The 15,623-nt window shown below is 55.3% G+C and overlaps 8 protein-coding genes across 8 annotated transcripts; 4 read left to right on the top strand and 4 right to left on the bottom strand.

Moving 5' to 3' along the window:
• Window positions 1-218: 218 nt before the first annotated feature.
• On the bottom strand, window positions 219-2,331 carry VDAG_10230 (sporulation protein RMD1; the record flags this gene model as incomplete). The annotated part of the gene is made up of 4 exons (XM_009659933.1): window positions 219-292; window positions 371-722; window positions 805-1,946; window positions 2,286-2,331. The coding sequence occupies 4 exons, from the start codon at window positions 2,329-2,331 to the stop codon at window positions 219-221; spliced, it is 1,614 nt and encodes a 537-aa protein (XP_009658228.1).
• Window positions 2,332-3,604: 1,273 nt separating this feature from the next.
• On the bottom strand, window positions 3,605-5,281 carry VDAG_10229 (saccharopine dehydrogenase). Its single transcript, XM_009659932.1, has 5 exons — window positions 5,143-5,281; window positions 4,938-5,081; window positions 4,503-4,848; window positions 3,892-4,442; window positions 3,605-3,835 (listed from the first exon to the last, which is right to left on the bottom strand). Exons 1-5 carry the CDS (start codon window positions 5,195-5,197, stop codon window positions 3,678-3,680), a joined length of 1,254 nt encoding a protein of 417 aa, XP_009658227.1. The 5' UTR covers window positions 5,198-5,281; the 3' UTR covers window positions 3,605-3,677.
• Window positions 5,282-5,888: 607 nt separating this feature from the next.
• On the top strand, window positions 5,889-7,061 carry VDAG_10228 (60S ribosomal protein L43). Its single transcript, XM_009659931.1, has 4 exons — window positions 5,889-5,994; window positions 6,507-6,679; window positions 6,736-6,759; window positions 6,824-7,061. The coding sequence occupies exons 1-4, from the start codon at window positions 5,977-5,979 to the stop codon at window positions 6,885-6,887; spliced, it is 279 nt and encodes a 92-aa protein (XP_009658226.1). The 5' UTR covers window positions 5,889-5,976; the 3' UTR covers window positions 6,888-7,061.
• Window positions 7,062-7,591: 530 nt separating this feature from the next.
• VDAG_10227 (peptidyl-prolyl cis-trans isomerase PIN4) lies at window positions 7,592-8,491 on the top strand. The gene is made up of 3 exons (XM_009659930.1): window positions 7,592-7,720; window positions 7,803-8,042; window positions 8,129-8,491. The coding sequence occupies exons 1-3, from the start codon at window positions 7,607-7,609 to the stop codon at window positions 8,144-8,146; spliced, it is 372 nt and encodes a 123-aa protein (XP_009658225.1). The 5' UTR covers window positions 7,592-7,606; the 3' UTR covers window positions 8,147-8,491.
• A 24-nt stretch (window positions 8,492-8,515) lies between these two features.
• On the bottom strand, window positions 8,516-9,554 carry VDAG_10226 (40S ribosomal protein S12). The gene is made up of 3 exons (XM_009659929.1): window positions 9,435-9,554; window positions 8,897-9,215; window positions 8,516-8,837 (listed from the first exon to the last, which is right to left on the bottom strand). The coding sequence occupies exons 1-3, from the start codon at window positions 9,435-9,437 to the stop codon at window positions 8,713-8,715; spliced, it is 447 nt and encodes a 148-aa protein (XP_009658224.1). The 5' UTR covers window positions 9,438-9,554; the 3' UTR covers window positions 8,516-8,712.
• Window positions 9,555-9,755: 201 nt separating this feature from the next.
• On the top strand, window positions 9,756-11,093 carry VDAG_10225 (40S ribosomal protein S22). The gene is made up of 3 exons (XM_009659928.1): window positions 9,756-9,809; window positions 10,157-10,344; window positions 10,606-11,093. Exons 2-3 carry the CDS (start codon window positions 10,212-10,214, stop codon window positions 10,863-10,865), a joined length of 393 nt encoding a protein of 130 aa, XP_009658223.1. The 5' UTR covers window positions 9,756-9,809; window positions 10,157-10,211; the 3' UTR covers window positions 10,866-11,093.
• A 573-nt stretch (window positions 11,094-11,666) lies between these two features.
• VDAG_10224 (uncharacterized protein) lies at window positions 11,667-13,620 on the top strand (the record flags this gene model as incomplete). Its single annotated transcript, XM_009659927.1, has 2 exons — window positions 11,667-13,486; window positions 13,554-13,620. 2 exons carry the CDS (start codon window positions 11,667-11,669, stop codon window positions 13,618-13,620), a joined length of 1,887 nt encoding a protein of 628 aa, XP_009658222.1.
• Window positions 13,621-14,039: 419 nt separating this feature from the next.
• Window positions 14,040-15,572, bottom strand: VDAG_10223 (uncharacterized protein; the record flags this gene model as incomplete). Its single annotated transcript, XM_009659926.1, has 2 exons — window positions 14,040-15,244; window positions 15,302-15,572. The coding sequence occupies 2 exons, from the start codon at window positions 15,570-15,572 to the stop codon at window positions 14,040-14,042; spliced, it is 1,476 nt and encodes a 491-aa protein (XP_009658221.1).
• Window positions 15,573-15,623: the final 51 nt, after the last annotated feature.

Raw genomic sequence — 15,623 nt, 5'->3', positions numbered from 1 at the left:
GCGCCTCGAAACGCCCTTTCTGTCTACGAAGGCTTCAATGCAGCCCCCCATGCCGTCTAGGCGGAACGCCGGCAAGTGCTGTGTCCATGTTCGGTTCCTTGCCCCAGATCGCCTCTCCTGCCCGAGGCATTCGCAGGGTCCCCCAAAAGACGACGCACGCGACCTGATAAATACTACACAAGTGAATACACACATCCTAAGCACCCCAGTGTTGGGGCTCACTCCCCGGCGTACAGATCCACCACAATGTTGATCGCCGCGACGACAATCTCAGCCGCGATCAGTACGATTACTGAAACATGTCAGCAGATGTCCCATCGCAGGCAAGATCGGTACGAAACTGCAATGGAAGGGCGCGGAGCAAACTCACCGATCCACTCGAGCTTCTCGCCGTGGCCGTGACTCAGCTCTCCCTTCAAGACGGCCAGCAGGTCGGCAATGACGTCCAGCCTCTCCGTCAGCAGGCCGACGCGCTGGTCCATCTCGAGGTAACTTCGCACGGCCTGGTAGACGGGTTCCAGCTGCGGCTCGACCCAGAAGAGTTCGGGCGTGTCGAGGACGGAGCCGTTCAGGTGGATGTTGATGCGCAGGATGAAGAGCTCGCCGATCTGCATGTTGATCTGCTTGCGGCTCAGGTCGATTTTGCCCGTGTTGGCAATCTGCGTAGGAATGTCCTTGCACGTCTCGACCGTTGAGGCGATCAACTCTTCGAACAGGGACGTCTGCTGCTGTCAGTCTGGGTGGTAAAAAGGAGGCACCAAGAGGGGGAAGGCATGTGAGTCGTGTGCCATAGGACGTTCTTACCTTGACGCTCTGCGCGAGCGCGTGCGAGATGGCCAGCTTGGTCATGTAGTTGTTCTTGTCCCGCAGCGTGATAAAGTCGTTGTAGATGCGGGCCTGGTACTCCCGCGTGTAGTAAAAGTTGAAGAACTCGGCCTCGACATCGTCCGGCGCCAGCTTCTCCGTCTCAAACTTGGAGATCTCCTTCAGGAAGCGCTTCTCCTGGTCGAGCGTCATGCCCCATATCACGACGACGCCGTACTCAAAGAGAAACACCTCGGGCGTGTGTATCTCCGTGTCGAAGTCCTGGCTGTTCTCGATCGGCGCCTCAATGTCGTGGGCGCCGTCGTGCAGGAACCCTTCCTCGAAGCCCGAGTCCTGCGGGCCCTGCGCGGCGAGGTCGAGGAGGCCCTGCCGCTCGAAACCTTCGGAAAAGTCGCCCGTCGAATGGCGCCGCTCGTATGCCTGGACGGGGTTCGGCTGTGCGCCGACGCGGCGGTCACGCCTGTTCTCGACGCTGTGGCTGTAGGTGTACGCCGAGTAGAGGCACTCGTCGATGAGTTTCGGGTTGGCGCCCCGTGACTTGCCGCGGCCCTTCATGAACCGCATGAGGCCCTCCATCTCGTACTTGTTCGCCGTGCTGTAGGCCGTGACCCGCGGCAGGCGTTCGCGGTCGGCCTTGCCCAGACGTGCCGCGTCGCGCCGGGCCGTGGGGTCCTTGATGCGGGTGTACTGGGAGTAGACGTCTCGGCCGCTCTCCTCGTCCTCCTCGCCGGGTTCGGGGTTGGGCAGGAGCTTGAGCTTCTGTGCGTTCTTCGTGCTTCGCTGAGGACCAATCTTGGGCGGTAGCGGGAGAGGGAGGGTGTTGGAAGGGGAGCCATGGCTGTTTCTCCTGCGCAGCTTGTTGTTGATGGAGGAGATGGCCGAGCTCTGGCCCGGGGAGGCAGTGGCGAGGTGGAAAGAGTGGGAGTGTCGGGGGCGCGGCTGAGCTGGTTCTGGTTCTATCGTCTTGGACACAGGATTCTGGTGGAATGTAACATTCCGGGCCGTCTTTGGTCGTGTCGATGTGGGAGAGGTGGCAGGTGGGAGGAGGGGCGTATTCTCGCTGGCTTCGCCGGAACTTGGGGTCGTCTGATCGTCCATGCTGATCTCTGGCTCAGGAATTGCTGGGGTATCACGGTAGTTTTGAGACAAGAGAGAAAAGAGGCGCACGTCGGGGCGTGGGAGCAAAAGAACGATCAACCAATTGGGTTCAAAGCATGTCGTACAAGATATCGGCTCACAGCGGGAGGGCAGAAGCTCCGTCGGAGATGGTCTGACGTTGAGAGCTGCTGAGCAAAGACGGGGGATAAGAACGTGCGGCGTAACAAATCGAGAGGTGGACAGACGCACCTAAGCACAAGTATGGATGACGTCTGAAGTCATTCTCTGCATTGGGACTGGGCTGGAGCTTGAGCCGGTTGTTTGGCTGGCCACATGTGCGTGCCCCGCTTTCCCACACCGACCCTGACCGGGGCAGTCTGCGAATATCGATAGTGACATTCTACACATGTTGGACATTTAGGTTTCAATGAAATTTGTTGAATTTCATGAAAGGGTCCGAGGCTTGGGTCATATAAGACTGGCGTCGGCATGTACTGCGGTCTGGTACACTACCGGTCGTTTTCCTGTGCCTGCTGTGCCACCATGTGCTCGTGAATCGACGCAAGAGCCTCCTGATCGCGGAACACCTCGTCGAACCTCTTCAGCAATCCTTCATTATCTGTCAAGCATGTCCTAGCTTCATCTAGAGACTCATACAGGACGCTCCGTTCAAATTTAGTATCTTAAGTCCTCTTGAAACACGCGTTATACTTCTCGTGCTTCTCGGGATTAATTTGTTCCTGCAATGACAGTGTCCCAGCTTCGCAGCACAATATCCAGGCACAAGACATGAGAGTGGACAACTATGGGACGATTGACTGGCCAGGCCGACAGCATGCCTTGGGAGGAATATTATGTGTGGATATGGACGTGCAGATGAGCCCTGCTCCTCCTGCCACTGAGCAGGTGTCTGATGCTGAGATGTCAGCGGTGCGGCAGCTGTTGGACGATCTCCCTTACCGCTCGATCCAGAGTAGGCGGACAATTCATGAGGACCTGTGCCGGTTGGAGGAACTGGAGCCGCCCTGTGGGCTGAAGCCGGAGCGATTGCCGACTTATCACATCCCGGCCCATTTTAGGCTGTGCAACATTCACTAACATTGTGCAGTGGCCGGGCGAAGACGAACCTGGATGTCTTCCGAGAAGTGAATCCCAGGAATCCACCACTGTGTATCTGGTTTGGCGTCCCATTCTTGATGCTCTCGCTGAACCTTGTCGACGTGTGCTCGCATTTGCTCGAGCAGTTGCTCACGAGTTGGGGACTCAGTTGCGTTGGACTGGGTCTGCTCTTTTACAGAAGTCATTGTAGTCAGTGGTGCAGGGTATTTCAAGTAAACGCAATGATCCAACGCGCTGGCACGAATGATCGAGACCACTGAATCTGCAAATCCGAGTGAATCTATGAGGATACATAACAATGACGGATGACACGACATAATCGGGCTCCAGGTGAACACGAAGAGCTTCCCCGCATCCATGGACTGTGTACAGCACTCGGTTGTCAGCTGCTCAGTCGACGGATCATCCAAAGAGTCCCCGATCGGGCCTGTTGTCGTACGACTTTAATTGTTGGTCACCAGGCACCGACCTTGGCAGGCGATTCAACGCACTCTCACACCCACGGCAGCAGCCCTCCCATAAACATCTCGAGACACAAGTGTTCGGAACTAAGGCGCGCCAAATAGGGAAACAAGAAAATTAGGGAAGCAAGCAAGAAAAGTAGTAGCTTACAGATGAAGCTGAAAGCCATGCCCTCAGGGCGTCATCAACTTGACCTCCATTTTCAGCCCCGCGTCACCCACTCTGTCTACAAACTTTTGCCCCAGGCAAGAAGCTGTATATACGCCACCAGGCAGCTTCAAATTATCCTCGAGAAGAGAAAGCGCCCCTTGAGCCATCATCATGCCACTCACTGCCATGTTGTCAACTCACAGACCTCCTCCAAGACGTCAAGATAGGAGAACTCACAATCGTACATGCTGCCGTCGAACCAAAGACGGCTGAAAGCAATCTTGTCTGACTTGGGCGTCACATCAGGGATAGCAGTCGCCCGATACTCGACTCTGTCCTTCTTGCTGTCGGCCTTGGCTGGCCCCTGTCCGGGTTGATACACGAACCTATGAGCAACGTGTCGAAGTGGTGTGCCCAAGATGATGATGCCGAGGAACAGAGCAATGTGAACGAAAACACCGTGAAACAGGTTCCGCACCCGGAAGTATTCCTTAAATGAAAAGTTGGGCCCGTAGGATTCTTGCTCGTTGAGGGATGTGTGGAGCCCCCATGATCTCTGCACGATGGCGGCGTCGGTGGTGCCAGCGAGGGAGGTGGTTACGGTGCCAAGTTCGGGGACATGTCGGGCACCAAATATCTTCGTGAGAATAGTATCGCGCGACGGGGCCCTGGTTGGATTTGGGATGGGGGAGAGGGCATAGGGCCTGAAGGATGCCTTCACTTCTTGCATTGAGAAGTTATCAAGCAGAGTGAGGACTGTGGCCAAGGTACCTCCAGAAGGGGCGGCACTGAGTTATTACGTGTAAGTAGGTATCAACGGAGATCGCTGTGTGCAATGAGAAACTCACTCGAGGGTGTGAATCGCGACTGTGACCTCGCCCGTTTTGGCAGATAGCTTCTCGCGAATAATCTTGGCCATGGCCCAGGTCATGAGATCGGGAGGGGCCGACTCAAGACCAACTTCAGGAAACATCAAGGCGCCGCTGGCCTGAGCGACCTTGCCATACTTGGAGATCATCTTAGCGACAAAGGGCACCTCGCCCGTAACGTCAAAGTAGTGGGTGCCATTCTCAGCACAAGCCTTGAACGCATGCTCGCCATATTTTCCATAAGGGCCGACGGCTGAGATGAGAACAAATGTCTTCTTTGCAAGTTCTTGCAAGTCTCGGTCGTTGAGATTGCAGATCTCAACCTCTGTGATGCATGTAAGCGTGTGCCTCCCAGTGTCATGCGGGAAGTGAGACGGGTCAGACGTCAAAATCCTAGCACCATGGTGCACGCACCTGGTTGGACTCTGTCAGGGTTCAGCTTTTCACAGTCCGCAACGACCGTCTGGAGCTTGAATTCAGAACGGCCAGCGACAGCCCATCTCAGGTTGGAGGGAAGATGGGTTGCTATGTGCTCGGCTGCAAATTGACCGGTGTAGCCTGCGAGTCGTCATGTCAGCGAAATCAGTCTTTATGAGAGGCCAGTCCACTATGGCCACACCTGTTGCGCCAAAGACGACCACATCGTACTTCCGGCCATGTTTCTTGAATGTCATGATCGATATTGCGGGTCGGAGTGATCTTACGCGGGGAGATTGGCTCGACAGCTGTAAAGTAAAGTCCTGAATGTTTGTGTCGCCAGCTGCCAAACAGAGGGGGGCCAAATGGGGCGAGGACCTACTTATCCTTGGAATAAGTAGTTCTACACCGTCTTCCTTCAAAGCCTGTATCCGTACCTCTCGACATGTCATTCTCCGAAGGCCATATGGACCGGTCTCCTTTTGAGGAAGTTTATTTGCTCACGAACACAGGAGCAGAACTGCCTGGACAAAACATCTGTCTTGTCTACACAACAGTGGTCATTTCATCGCTTGACAGTCATGCCATTTCAGTGAAGTGACCAGATCATGCCACTGATGATGCACTGTGTTTCACTCAATTATTGAGTCATGAAATCCAAATCGACCTTTGGTGAGCTTGATCCTCAAGGCCCTAGCAATCCCTGGGACATCGCCTCTCGGTTGGAAAAGCCTCCCAAACGCTGCATTGATGAGAAGGGCAATCTCGAAATGGGGCCAAGACGGTGTAAAGCATCTCGAGTGAGGCCAACTGGCGCCAGTTGTTGGTCATTCCCCGGGTCACGTCAGCTCGCTAACCGATAAGATAGAAAGCTCGGACCACGCACATCTGGCTCCGCACAACAAGCCCTACCACAGAAACCGCATCGACGGGCAAAATTCTTTTCGTATGTGAACCGCGCCCGACGCACCCTTCTTCAATCAACCACCCATCGTCGACAACTCCCTACCGACTACCCCCTCCAACATCATTCACAATGGCCAAGCGCACTAAGGTTCGTCGGACTCTTCACTTACCATAGGCACGCTCGTCCGCCGTCGATTATCGTATGCTCTCGGAAAACCGTACCCCTCATCCAAGTATTCAATGTCGAATTGGGAATCTGACCCGACCCGGACCGCGACCAACCTGGAGCAACGTCGAGAAACATGCCGACTACCTAGCTGAAAGGAAATGCCGGAGATCTCGGCTTGTCACTGAGAAGAACGCCCTTTGTGGCTTCCCGGACCTGCGATTCAATATTATCTACCAACCTCTCCTAAAACTGGAAGCCGTTATACAACATATGCCTCGGGCATGATCTCCGCATTCGGGTCCAAAAGCATAACATTACCCGACTTTGCTGTCTACTGTCGTGAAGACAATGGTAGTGAAGATCTCTCCGACCGACGGCTCTCTGCTCACGGGAGCACTTTCGATTCGACACTTGAATACTTGGAACGGACTCGAGCATCGGATCACGACGGACGGGAGCCCCTTGAGACCACAAGCTGACCCCCACCATAGAAGGTCGGCGTGACCGGAAAGTACGGTACCAGGTACGGTGCCTCCCTGCGTAAGCAGGTGAAGAAGATGGAAATCTCCCAGCACGCCAAGTACACCTGCACCTTCTGCGGCAAGCCTACCGTCAAGCGTCACTCCACCGGTATCTGGAACTGCCACTCCTGCAGGAAGACTGTGTATGTAACTCTCCAACTTCGATTCGTTGCAAGGTCCATTGCTAACATCTCTCCAGTGCCGGCGGTGCCTACGTCGTTGCGTACGTTGTCACGGACATGATGCCCCCTCGCTCATCAACCCGCATACTAACATGCCCTCCACAGCACTCCTGCCGCCGCGGCCATGCGCTCCACGCTGCGTCGCCTGAGGGAGATTGCGGAGGTTTAAGCGAAAGACGATGTCTGGTGGACGGTTTCTGCTTTGCATTTTCGGGCGGTGTATGGGAAAACCCGGGTATTGCAGCCTACATCTTCATGAGGACGGACGGACCCGGTCTCAATGGTCTTCGGTCAGCTGCCCATAGACACCAAATGGTCAGCAATGGAAAAAAGGGAAATGAACGAACACTCGACCAGCAGCCCGCTGGCCCCAAACACGACTTGATGCATGATGAATCTGTCTCATAAGCTCGTGACGATGAAATGTGTCTTGACGATGACGTGAAAGCTTGCGCCGGCACCGTGGCTGGTGATACTTTTGAGGGCCTTGTTCCTCTTAGTGATACTGACAGAACCTCATTTCGCGATTCTCATGCTATGGTTGATGCCTGCGCCTCCTGAGACTTCGGTCAGGGATGGATCTTAATGCTTGAGACGACACGAACGCTTGTAGGCACCATCCCGCATCGGATACTCCGAGTAGCGCGATGCTCGAAGACCATCGTCTTAACTCAAAGATATTCAGCTTTGCTGAGTTTGCGCCCATATCCCACTATTCTCTCCTGGAAATCTTTAATCGAGGTACCTATTGTGTGGTTCAAAAGACCATGAGAAACCTTGCGGTCTGCCTTATGTAAGCCGAAAGCCGTCTTGTAAAGCAATCATGGAAAACGTCAACCCACCACTCCCCCACCTGTGCATCAGTAATTCTGAACTGAATCTACAAAGATGGGGAAGAACGACAAGAAGCCCGCCGGCGATAAAAAGGCCGGCAAGGGCTCTGACACGAAGGACGCCAGCAAGGTCAAGGGCGCGCAGTCCATTAACGTCCGGCACATTCTGGTACAACGCACCCGCACCTAGTACTTCAGGCCTTCGTCGTGCCTCGCTAGTCCTCACAGACACGATACTAACAACATGCCAGTGCGAGAAACACGGAAAGAAGGAGGAAGCATTGGCGAAAATCCGTGACGGAGCCAAGTTTGACGATGTAGCAAGAGAATTTTCCGAGGACAAGGCACGTCAGGGAGGCTCTTTGGGTTGGAAGAGCCGGGGAAGCCTGGATCCGGCGTTCGAAGAGGTAGCTTTTGGGCTCGAGGCGAGCTCAACGGGCAGTCCCAAGTGGGGAGAAGCCAAGACAGGATTTGGGTATCATATCATCATGGTGAGTTGCATCGTTGCTCTTTGTTTGGGGAGTGGGCCATGAGTTGTCACCTCTGGAGACTGTTTGCTAACAATGAGTGTTATTAGGTCGAGGGGAGGAAGTGAGAGTTTGGTATTCTCAACATGGGAATGGCATTCCTCATCATACATGAGCCCTCATACATACGCTCCGTGTATCTTTGGTGTTTGGCACGTTATGCGGTGTATACGAGGCTCATGCCCATGCTGTTTTGTAATTCCAAAAGAGTGTTGTGACACGCCTTGTGACACGCCTCTGATAGCTTCAAGTAGCGATAAGGGGTTCTACGTTTGGCTTGGTTGTGACTCACGAGTCAAAAAGTGTCGTTGCATGATATACAGGTGAGAACCACGGGTAGCTGCGAGTCAAACGGGTGCTCAAGAAGACATTATAGTCTTCTGCGAATTGAGTTGCGAGACACATGCGAACACACTATGCTGGCGAGATGCCCGAGTGAGGTGCGCCCTGACGGGCATTTTTTGTCTTTTTGTCTTCCATACGTAGCCCTACCCAGGTAACCGTCATGATGTGCAACGCCAGCTGAAAAAAGCTAGAGTACAACCCAAATCGTCGCAATGCCGGATGAATGCCACATCCACACTGCCTCTATACCCTTCCTGCCTTTGACGCCCATCTAAGCCCGGCGATCTGTTTACTGCTCGGTCTGGAAGTAGTTGAGGAGGATGGAGCGCTCCTGCGACTCCTCACCCCAGTCCTTGACGACGACGCAAGAGCAGTTGACGACCTTGCGCGCGTTACCCTCACGGTCGAGAACGCCTGAATATGGCATTAGTTCATGTCCATAGCTGGTACTAGTAGATGTGTGAAAAACGTACAGAGACCGGCCCACTCGCCGAGCTGCTTGCCGTCGGGAACCTTGATCAGGGGGATCTTGTGCTCAGAGCAAAGGGCGATGACGAGCTTCTTGTAAGCCTCCTCCTCGCAGGCCTCGTTCAGGACGCACATGTGGGCCTGGCGACGGTCGAGGGCCTTGGAAGCCTCACGGAGACCACGGGCAAGGCCGTCGTGCATCAGGGAGAGCTTGAGGACACCCTTGAGGGCATCCAGGACAGACATCTGGCCCTTGGAGCCGCTCTCGGCGGATACCTCGACCTCATCGGCGACCTCGGGGGCGTTGTTCTCTTCTACGTCCGACTGTGATGCGACAGAGCGCCGTTAGTCATGGCTCCTTGGGAATATTGTGTGGTTTGATGGTCGATGCACGGGGTGCTTCCAGGCGAGAGCGCGGCAAGCAGGTTGCCCACCCGTCTTCTTGTACCAGGGAGGGTGTTTGGCGGCATTGCCGGGTCTTCACGATACCCCGCGCATGCTATCTTCTCCCGCACAATACCAGGGGTATTCAGCAAAACTTACCATCTTGGCTGATTTTCGGTGCAAGTGGCAGTCGGTGCGATCCTCGAAGAGTGTTGTAGTTGGTGTATGTGGTTATGTAGTAGTAGGGTTACAGGTGACCTCTGACTTTTGTCAATTCGCGACTGAGGCGGAAAGGTGGGAGTGGATGACAGTGCACGCTGAGGTTTGTTTGCCAGCCGTCACGAGTGCTGATTGGTGCACGAGGTGGATCTAGGGCAATTTTTCGATTATTTTCAAGGCGCACCGAATTTGGGCGGTGTGCGACACCATTTCGCGAAGCTCGGCCCTCTTCGACTCTGTCTTGACTTTTTCCCCCTCTCCACCCAACTTCTTCCGTCTTTCCTACTCTACAACCTTCTACGGAACCTTTGCGAGGTATGTATTACCAACCTGGCCCGCCTGGGGCACTTGATTGAAGCAGGACGGCACATGCCTTTTCACGATGGCAGAGGAAAGCAATCAGAGGAGTCGACCATAGCGAGCGAAACCGACAAGGAGTGATGTGCGCGCAAATGCAGTGCGAAAGCGCTTGCATCGCAGCAAGCCTCGAGGCCACCCGACTTGGAAGCACGCCGCAACGGGACGATGATGACCTCTGATACGCTTCTCCTCTTCAGCACTGAGCGGCAGAACCCTCCTTGCGACATGCATCATGCGCGCCTTGGAGGGCACTCTCCCTGCTCACGAGCCTCGAAGGCTAACCTCCAATCCTCCTTTGGTAGATACCTCATTTCCACTTCCTCGACTTGAGAATCTCCACCCCCGACAACCGTCAAGATGGTCCGCACCTCCGTTCTTCACGATGCTCTCAAGAGCATGAACAACGCCGAGAAGGCCGGCAAGCGCCAGGTCCTCATCCGTCCTTCTTCCAAGGTCATTGTCAAGTTCCTCCAGGTCATGCAGAAGCACGGTAAGTTCTCTCTTATGTCCTGTTGCTCTCTCTCGTTAGAGTATCAGTCGCACCCTCGTGGTTCCGGAGGGCAAAATCAGAGATGGTGTAAATCCCATTCGGCTTGATAACTAGGGCTACGGTTTCAAATCCCCACGGCCCAGCCCCTATAAACTGCCGATATATCAACTTTTGGCAGAGATCTTACACCTTCTCTGATTTTATCTCCTGACGTACAAGGTTTAATCTTCTGCTACAAATCACTAACTCTTGTCCTTCAAGGCTACATCGGCGAGTTCGAGGAGGTCGATGACCACCGCTCCGGCAAGATCGTTGTCCAGCTCAACGGCCGCCTCAACAAGTGCGGTGTCATCTCCCCCCGCTACAACGTCCGTCTCGCCGACCTCGAGAAGTGGGTCGTCAAGCTGCTGCCCGCCCGTCAGTTCGGCTATGTCATCCTGACCACCTCCGCTGGTATCATGGACCACGAGGAGGCCCGTCGCAAGCACGTTGCCGGCAAGATCATCGGTTTCTTCTACTAGAGAAAAGGGCCGAGGGAATGGGTTATGAAAAAAAAAAGTACGGACGGAAGGGTTCTGGACTTGGGTCTGCATCACGCGGCGTTAGGGGGGTTTGCCAGTTTTGGCCGATACGATACCACTTGAAGCTCTCAAGCTAGTTGCATATTGAGCACACTGCAATCAACCCGCGCGAATGATCCGATACTACGTGCTCCGTTGTACCTATGAATGTCAAATGGTGAATGAGTCTGATGGTGCGTGTACAAATGCGGATGCCATAGAGCACTCGCCAGTGGCTACATCTGCGGAAACCCCTCCCTCCCCAAAGAAAAATAACGCGGATCAGTTGTGTAGTTCAATTCAGGCACTTCAAACACAAACAACCGTGGTCTTTCCTCGCAGCCGTTGCCAGTCTGTGGTGCGTCTTGGAAGCTCTACCATGGCAAGCATGGGCACTGGATTTGTGGTTTTGGGGATGAGAGGGGTGGAGTGCTCGCTCAAGTGACCTGCTGGCCAATGGAGCTCAATTTAATGCAGATCCCTAGGCTTGAACCTTGGCGTGCCAACATCTCAGGAGACACGACCACGCATCTTATCTGGGCCTTCTGAAATTGAGGTACCACCTTGGCCTCGACTCGGTCCGCACCAAGTAGCCTGCATCCCACCTTGCAACGAAACAAATGCTCCGATGAGATCCAGAATCAAACTCAGTCGACCTGCACCAGTGTAACGACACCGGGAGCACCTGTCTGGCCACCCTTCTACGACTCCTCGAGCGGATACATCCAGAATCAAGACCAGCGACCTCGAAGCTTGGCCACCATGCGCCGAAGACGCCAGCTCACTGTCCTCGGCCTCATCGTCTTCTTGACCCTCTGTGCCTGGTCCTTGATTCGCATACCGGCCAAAAGGGCAGCCGCCGAAGAAGCCCGTGCCAGAAAGGCAAGGGATCGAGCAACGTTCCCGTCCGAAGATGGTCCCCGCAGATATCGCAGGACGCCGCCGGAGATGCGTCCCAAGGCGCTCCCCGACAAAGCTGTCCACCCGGTTCTCCAGCTCATATCCGAAGCCGAACGCGAAATGGAGAAGCTCAAAGCACGACAGTCCAAGACTTTGCAGCAGGCTGTAGAAGAGTACAAGCGTCGCAATAACCTGCCGCCGCCACCACACTTCGACAAGTGGTTCGAGTTCGCGAAAGCCAACGGTGTCCAGCTTGTGGACGAGTTCGACATGATCAACGAGATGATCACGCCATTCTGGGGTCTCAAGCCGAAAACAATTCGTTCGAGGGCAAAGGAAGCGCTGGGCCACGACAACCAGCTCGTCATGATGCTGATCCGCGATCATCAAGTCACCCATGTCCAGGGTGCGCACACCTGGCAGCGCGAGGCGACCGCTGGTATGGTTTCAAAGTTCATCCAGTACCTGCCCAGCATGGACCTCGCATTCAATATCCATGACGAGCCACGTGTGGTGCTGCCCCACGAGGATCTTGCACGCCTCATCAACATCGCCAAAAACGTCAACATGCCCAAGGCCAATGCCGCGAAATGGCTCAAGAACAAGTTCTCTCCCAAGCCCAGGGAGGTCGGTCGTGGCGACGGCATTAACGAGGTCAAGACTACGCGCTTCAATGTATATGCACATCAGCCGGTGTGGACCACATCCCGCATGTCCTGTCCTGCAGACAGCCCCGCCCGTTCTCTCGAGGACGAGGGCAACCATGATGATGCATCAAAATTTGGCGTCACGGAACTGGGTTTCGTGTACAACATCACCGCTCTCTCCGATATCTGTCTCTCGCCGTCATTGGCCACCACCTATGGATTCTTTGACGCCCCAAACGCGTATAATATTGCCCACGACCTCTTTCCTATCTTCTCGCAGTCAAAGATCTCTTCTTATCAGGACATCCTTTATCCGTCCCCGTGGTACTGGTACGAAAAGGTCGAGTACGACGACAAGGTCGACGCGCCATGGGCCAAAAAGAAGGACCAGCTCTACTGGCGCGGCTCGACCACGGGCGGCTACAGCCGCGAGGGGGGCTGGCGGCGCCAGCACCGCCAGCGTTTCGTCCAGCGCATCAACAGCAAGGCGCGTGCCCAGATCCTCGTCGACGTCGCCAACGAGCCGGCCCCCGGCGCCGACCCGAAGACGCCGCCAACCACGCCGAACACGCCACAGTGGGAGGTCCGCCAGGTCGCCCGCGGTGACTACCAGGACGTCGTTGACGTGGCCTTTAGCTACGTCGGACAGTGCGACCCTGGCGACTGCGACGCGCAGCACGAGTTCTTCAAGGTCCAGGAGCACGCCGAGCAGACGGACGCGTGGGCCTACAAGTATCTGCTCGACATTGACGGCAACGCCTTCTCGGGACGGTTTTACGCCTTTTTGCGGTCCAAGAGCCTGACGTTCAAGTATGCCATCTTCCGCGAGTGGCACTTTGAATGGATCAAACCGTGGGCACACTACATCCCGCTCAGCCTCCAGGGAGATGAGTGGCTCGAGAGCATCCGCTTCTTCCGCGAGGAGGAGGCCGGCATCAAGGAGGCGGAGAGGCTGGCCAAGGCGAGCACCGAGTGGGCTGGGAAGGTGCTCAGGAAAGAGGACATGGAGGTGTGGTTCTTCAGGATGCTGTTGGAGTGAGTACCCCTTAGCGATATGAAACTTGTGGGATGTCGCCGGCATTGATGCTAACTCGGTCGCTAGGTACGCTCGCGTGATCGACGACAACAGGGAGGCAATCGGCTTTGACATGGATGCTGTGAGCAATTGAGGCTTGCAGATCCTCCATCTTCTGACCGAACGCGTACATGCTTGCGAATTTATAGTATGGGAAGGACTGCATATGTTTACGCTCGGAGTTCGGTCTATTGTATTATCAGGATATCAGGCATCTTCTGCTGTAGAGCACGGGACGCTATGTTGAGGCTGTACAATTCTTCTATCATGAGTCCTCTGAGACCAGATGCCCTTTTGACGGAGCAATGAATTTCACGGCTGTTTCGACTTTTCATGTGGATGAAACTTTTAGGCATCTCGACGATATGAATACTAACTGAATCAGGCTCAAAGCGTCTCGTGCAAGGCAGCCAAACCCAACCTGAACATTCACATGCCCTTTTTTACAATTGTGCACGCATCTCGCAACCTGATCACCTCTGCACACCCAAGAGACCCCATGCCAATCGCTCATCAGTCTTCCTCGCCCTCAGCGTCACCGTCCTGCTCCGATGGGGAACGGCTCGCGCGCGCGCGCGACTCCGCCATGTCATCATCGGCATCGTCTCGCCTGCTCCTGCCACCGACAGTCTCGTCCCCGTCCTCGGCGTTGGGGTCCTCCGTCGCCTCGGCGTGGCCAAGGTAGGGGTTAGCCTTGTACTTGGCCGCCAATTCGGCAAACGAGGCGTCGGGATCTTCGAGGGCCACGTCCATGTGAGTTGTGACCTCCCTGTCGTCCTCGATCTGACTCTGCGAGCGAAGAATGTTCTTTGCGCGCTGGGGCCGGATGGTGGCGCGCTGGATGACGGGATAAAAGTAGGCAGCGCGCTGGCGGACGACGTCGGACCCCTCACTGACGGGGCCCTCCTGGTCGTTAAAATTGACAACGAGTTCATCAGTGTACTTATCGGCGGCGGCAATCTCGGTTTCCTTTGTCGTCTCGTAGGAGCGCAGGCGCGTGAAGCGGAAGCAGGGGCCGCCGAGGGTGCTCGAGCTGTGGGTGTAGAGCTCAGGCGAGTCGCGCTCCGGGTTGTCAATGTCAAAGGCGGAGCGAAAGCGCTCGCCGGTCTGCTGGCTGATCGGCAGGAAGAAGTGGTAGTCGAGAAGGTTGGAGGGGCGAGGGAAGTTTTCCGGGTCGCGGTTGTGGTCCTCCAATGCGGCCGTGAAGGCCTCCTCCTCTTCGGCCGTCTTTGCAATGGGCTGCAGGATGGCGCTGAGCAGACGATCATCGTACGTCTTGTCGGTGGAGACGGGGTTGGTTTGCAGCTTGATTGTGACGTACGCACCGAGGTCGGGGAAGGCGTCAAGATCAGGCAAGAATGGGTACGATTCAACGACTGACAGGCCAGGCTTCTTCGATGGATGCTGGAGGGAACGCGGCTCCTTCGCGTAACGCTGAGCCGCTTCAAAGGACTTTTCAATCTTGCGACGGATGGCGGCAGGCGATCCAATATCAACTTCCTGCGCGACTCGCTTCTCAGGTCTCTTAATCTTGGGTTTCAAGAAGGCACTGGATGATGACGGTCCTCGCTTGGAGGCGACAGAGGAGATGTATTCGGTACGGCGAAGGAAGGAGACAGACGTGTCGCCGCCCTTGGACCTGCCCAGCGTAGATAGCGGTCGGAGAAGTGCTCGATCGTGGGGATGGACATGCGGCTGAGTGGATGATGCTTGAATGGCTAGAGATGGTGTTAAAGGGAAATATTTGTTAAGTTCAACCGCGGCATGCTACTGACAGCTTTCGTCTCCGTCGAAAATGCCAGGCATGCCCACGAGGTCAAGGGGCATGCCGAGCTCGGCATCAGCCTCGATGTTCAGCGGTTGTTCCCTCACAAGTCGCGACGCAAAGCTCGGGTTCGTGTATTGGCCGCTGGCGAGGCCAGTGTTGGGTATGTCGAGGAGCTTGGGGGGATTCGGCGGCGGGGGCAGCGCATTGGAATATCTGATTCTCGCGATGAAATCTTGGTGGATGTTGCGCTCGCCGCTGCGAGGCGCAGAGGACGACATTTCGGAGGTTCAGACCTGATGCCTTGTTATTCGGGCTGTGCGCCTGGAGTC

The sequence above is a fragment of the Verticillium dahliae genome, genomic scaffold (assembly GCF_000150675.1).
Source record: "Verticillium dahliae VdLs.17 supercont1.33 genomic scaffold, whole genome shotgun sequence".
Taxonomy (NCBI): domain Eukaryota; kingdom Fungi; phylum Ascomycota; class Sordariomycetes; order Glomerellales; family Plectosphaerellaceae; genus Verticillium; species Verticillium dahliae.
The sequence above is the reverse complement of the archived record's forward strand: the minus strand, read 5'-3'. Positions and strand labels throughout refer to the sequence as shown.

What these genes read in the sequence shown, in the direction of transcription:
- VDAG_10225 (XM_009659928.1), top strand. Translation starts at nt 10,212, where the DNA reads ATGGTCCGCACCTCCGTTCTTCACGATGCTCTCAAGAGCATGAACAAC. An exon ending in CCAGGTCATGCAGAAGCACG is followed by an intron (nt 10,345 to 10,605) that starts GTAAGTTCTCTC and finishes TTGTCCTTCAAG; the next exon opens with GCTACATCGGCGAGTTCGAG.
- VDAG_10228 (XM_009659931.1), top strand. An exon ending in CACTCCTGCAGGAAGACTGT is followed by an intron (nt 6,680 to 6,735) that starts GTATGTAACTCT and finishes ACATCTCTCCAG; the next exon opens with TGCCGGCGGTGCCTACGTCG. An exon ending in GGCGGTGCCTACGTCGTTGC is followed by an intron (nt 6,760 to 6,823) that starts GTACGTTGTCAC and finishes TGCCCTCCACAG; the next exon opens with CACTCCTGCCGCCGCGGCCA.
- VDAG_10226 (XM_009659929.1), bottom strand. An exon ending in CGGCGAGTGGGCCGGTCTCT is followed by an intron (nt 8,838 to 8,896) that starts GTACGTTTTTCA and finishes TGCCATATTCAG; the next exon opens with GCGTTCTCGACCGTGAGGGT.
- VDAG_10229 (XM_009659932.1), bottom strand. Translation starts at nt 5,197, where the DNA reads ATGACATTCAAGAAACATGGCCGGAAGTACGATGTGGTCGTCTTTGGC. An exon ending in GTCGCGATTCACACCCTCGA is followed by an intron (nt 4,443 to 4,502) that starts GTGAGTTTCTCA and finishes GTAATAACTCAG; the next exon opens with TGCCGCCCCTTCTGGAGGTA. An exon ending in CGACGGCAGCATGTACGATT is followed by an intron (nt 3,836 to 3,891) that starts GTGAGTTCTCCT and finishes ACAACATGGCAG; the next exon opens with TGAGTGGCATGATGATGGCT.
- VDAG_10227 (XM_009659930.1), top strand. Translation starts at nt 7,607, where the DNA reads ATGGGGAAGAACGACAAGAAGCCCGCCGGCGATAAAAAGGCCGGCAAG. An exon ending in TTAACGTCCGGCACATTCTG is followed by an intron (nt 7,721 to 7,802) that starts GTACAACGCACC and finishes ACAACATGCCAG; the next exon opens with TGCGAGAAACACGGAAAGAA.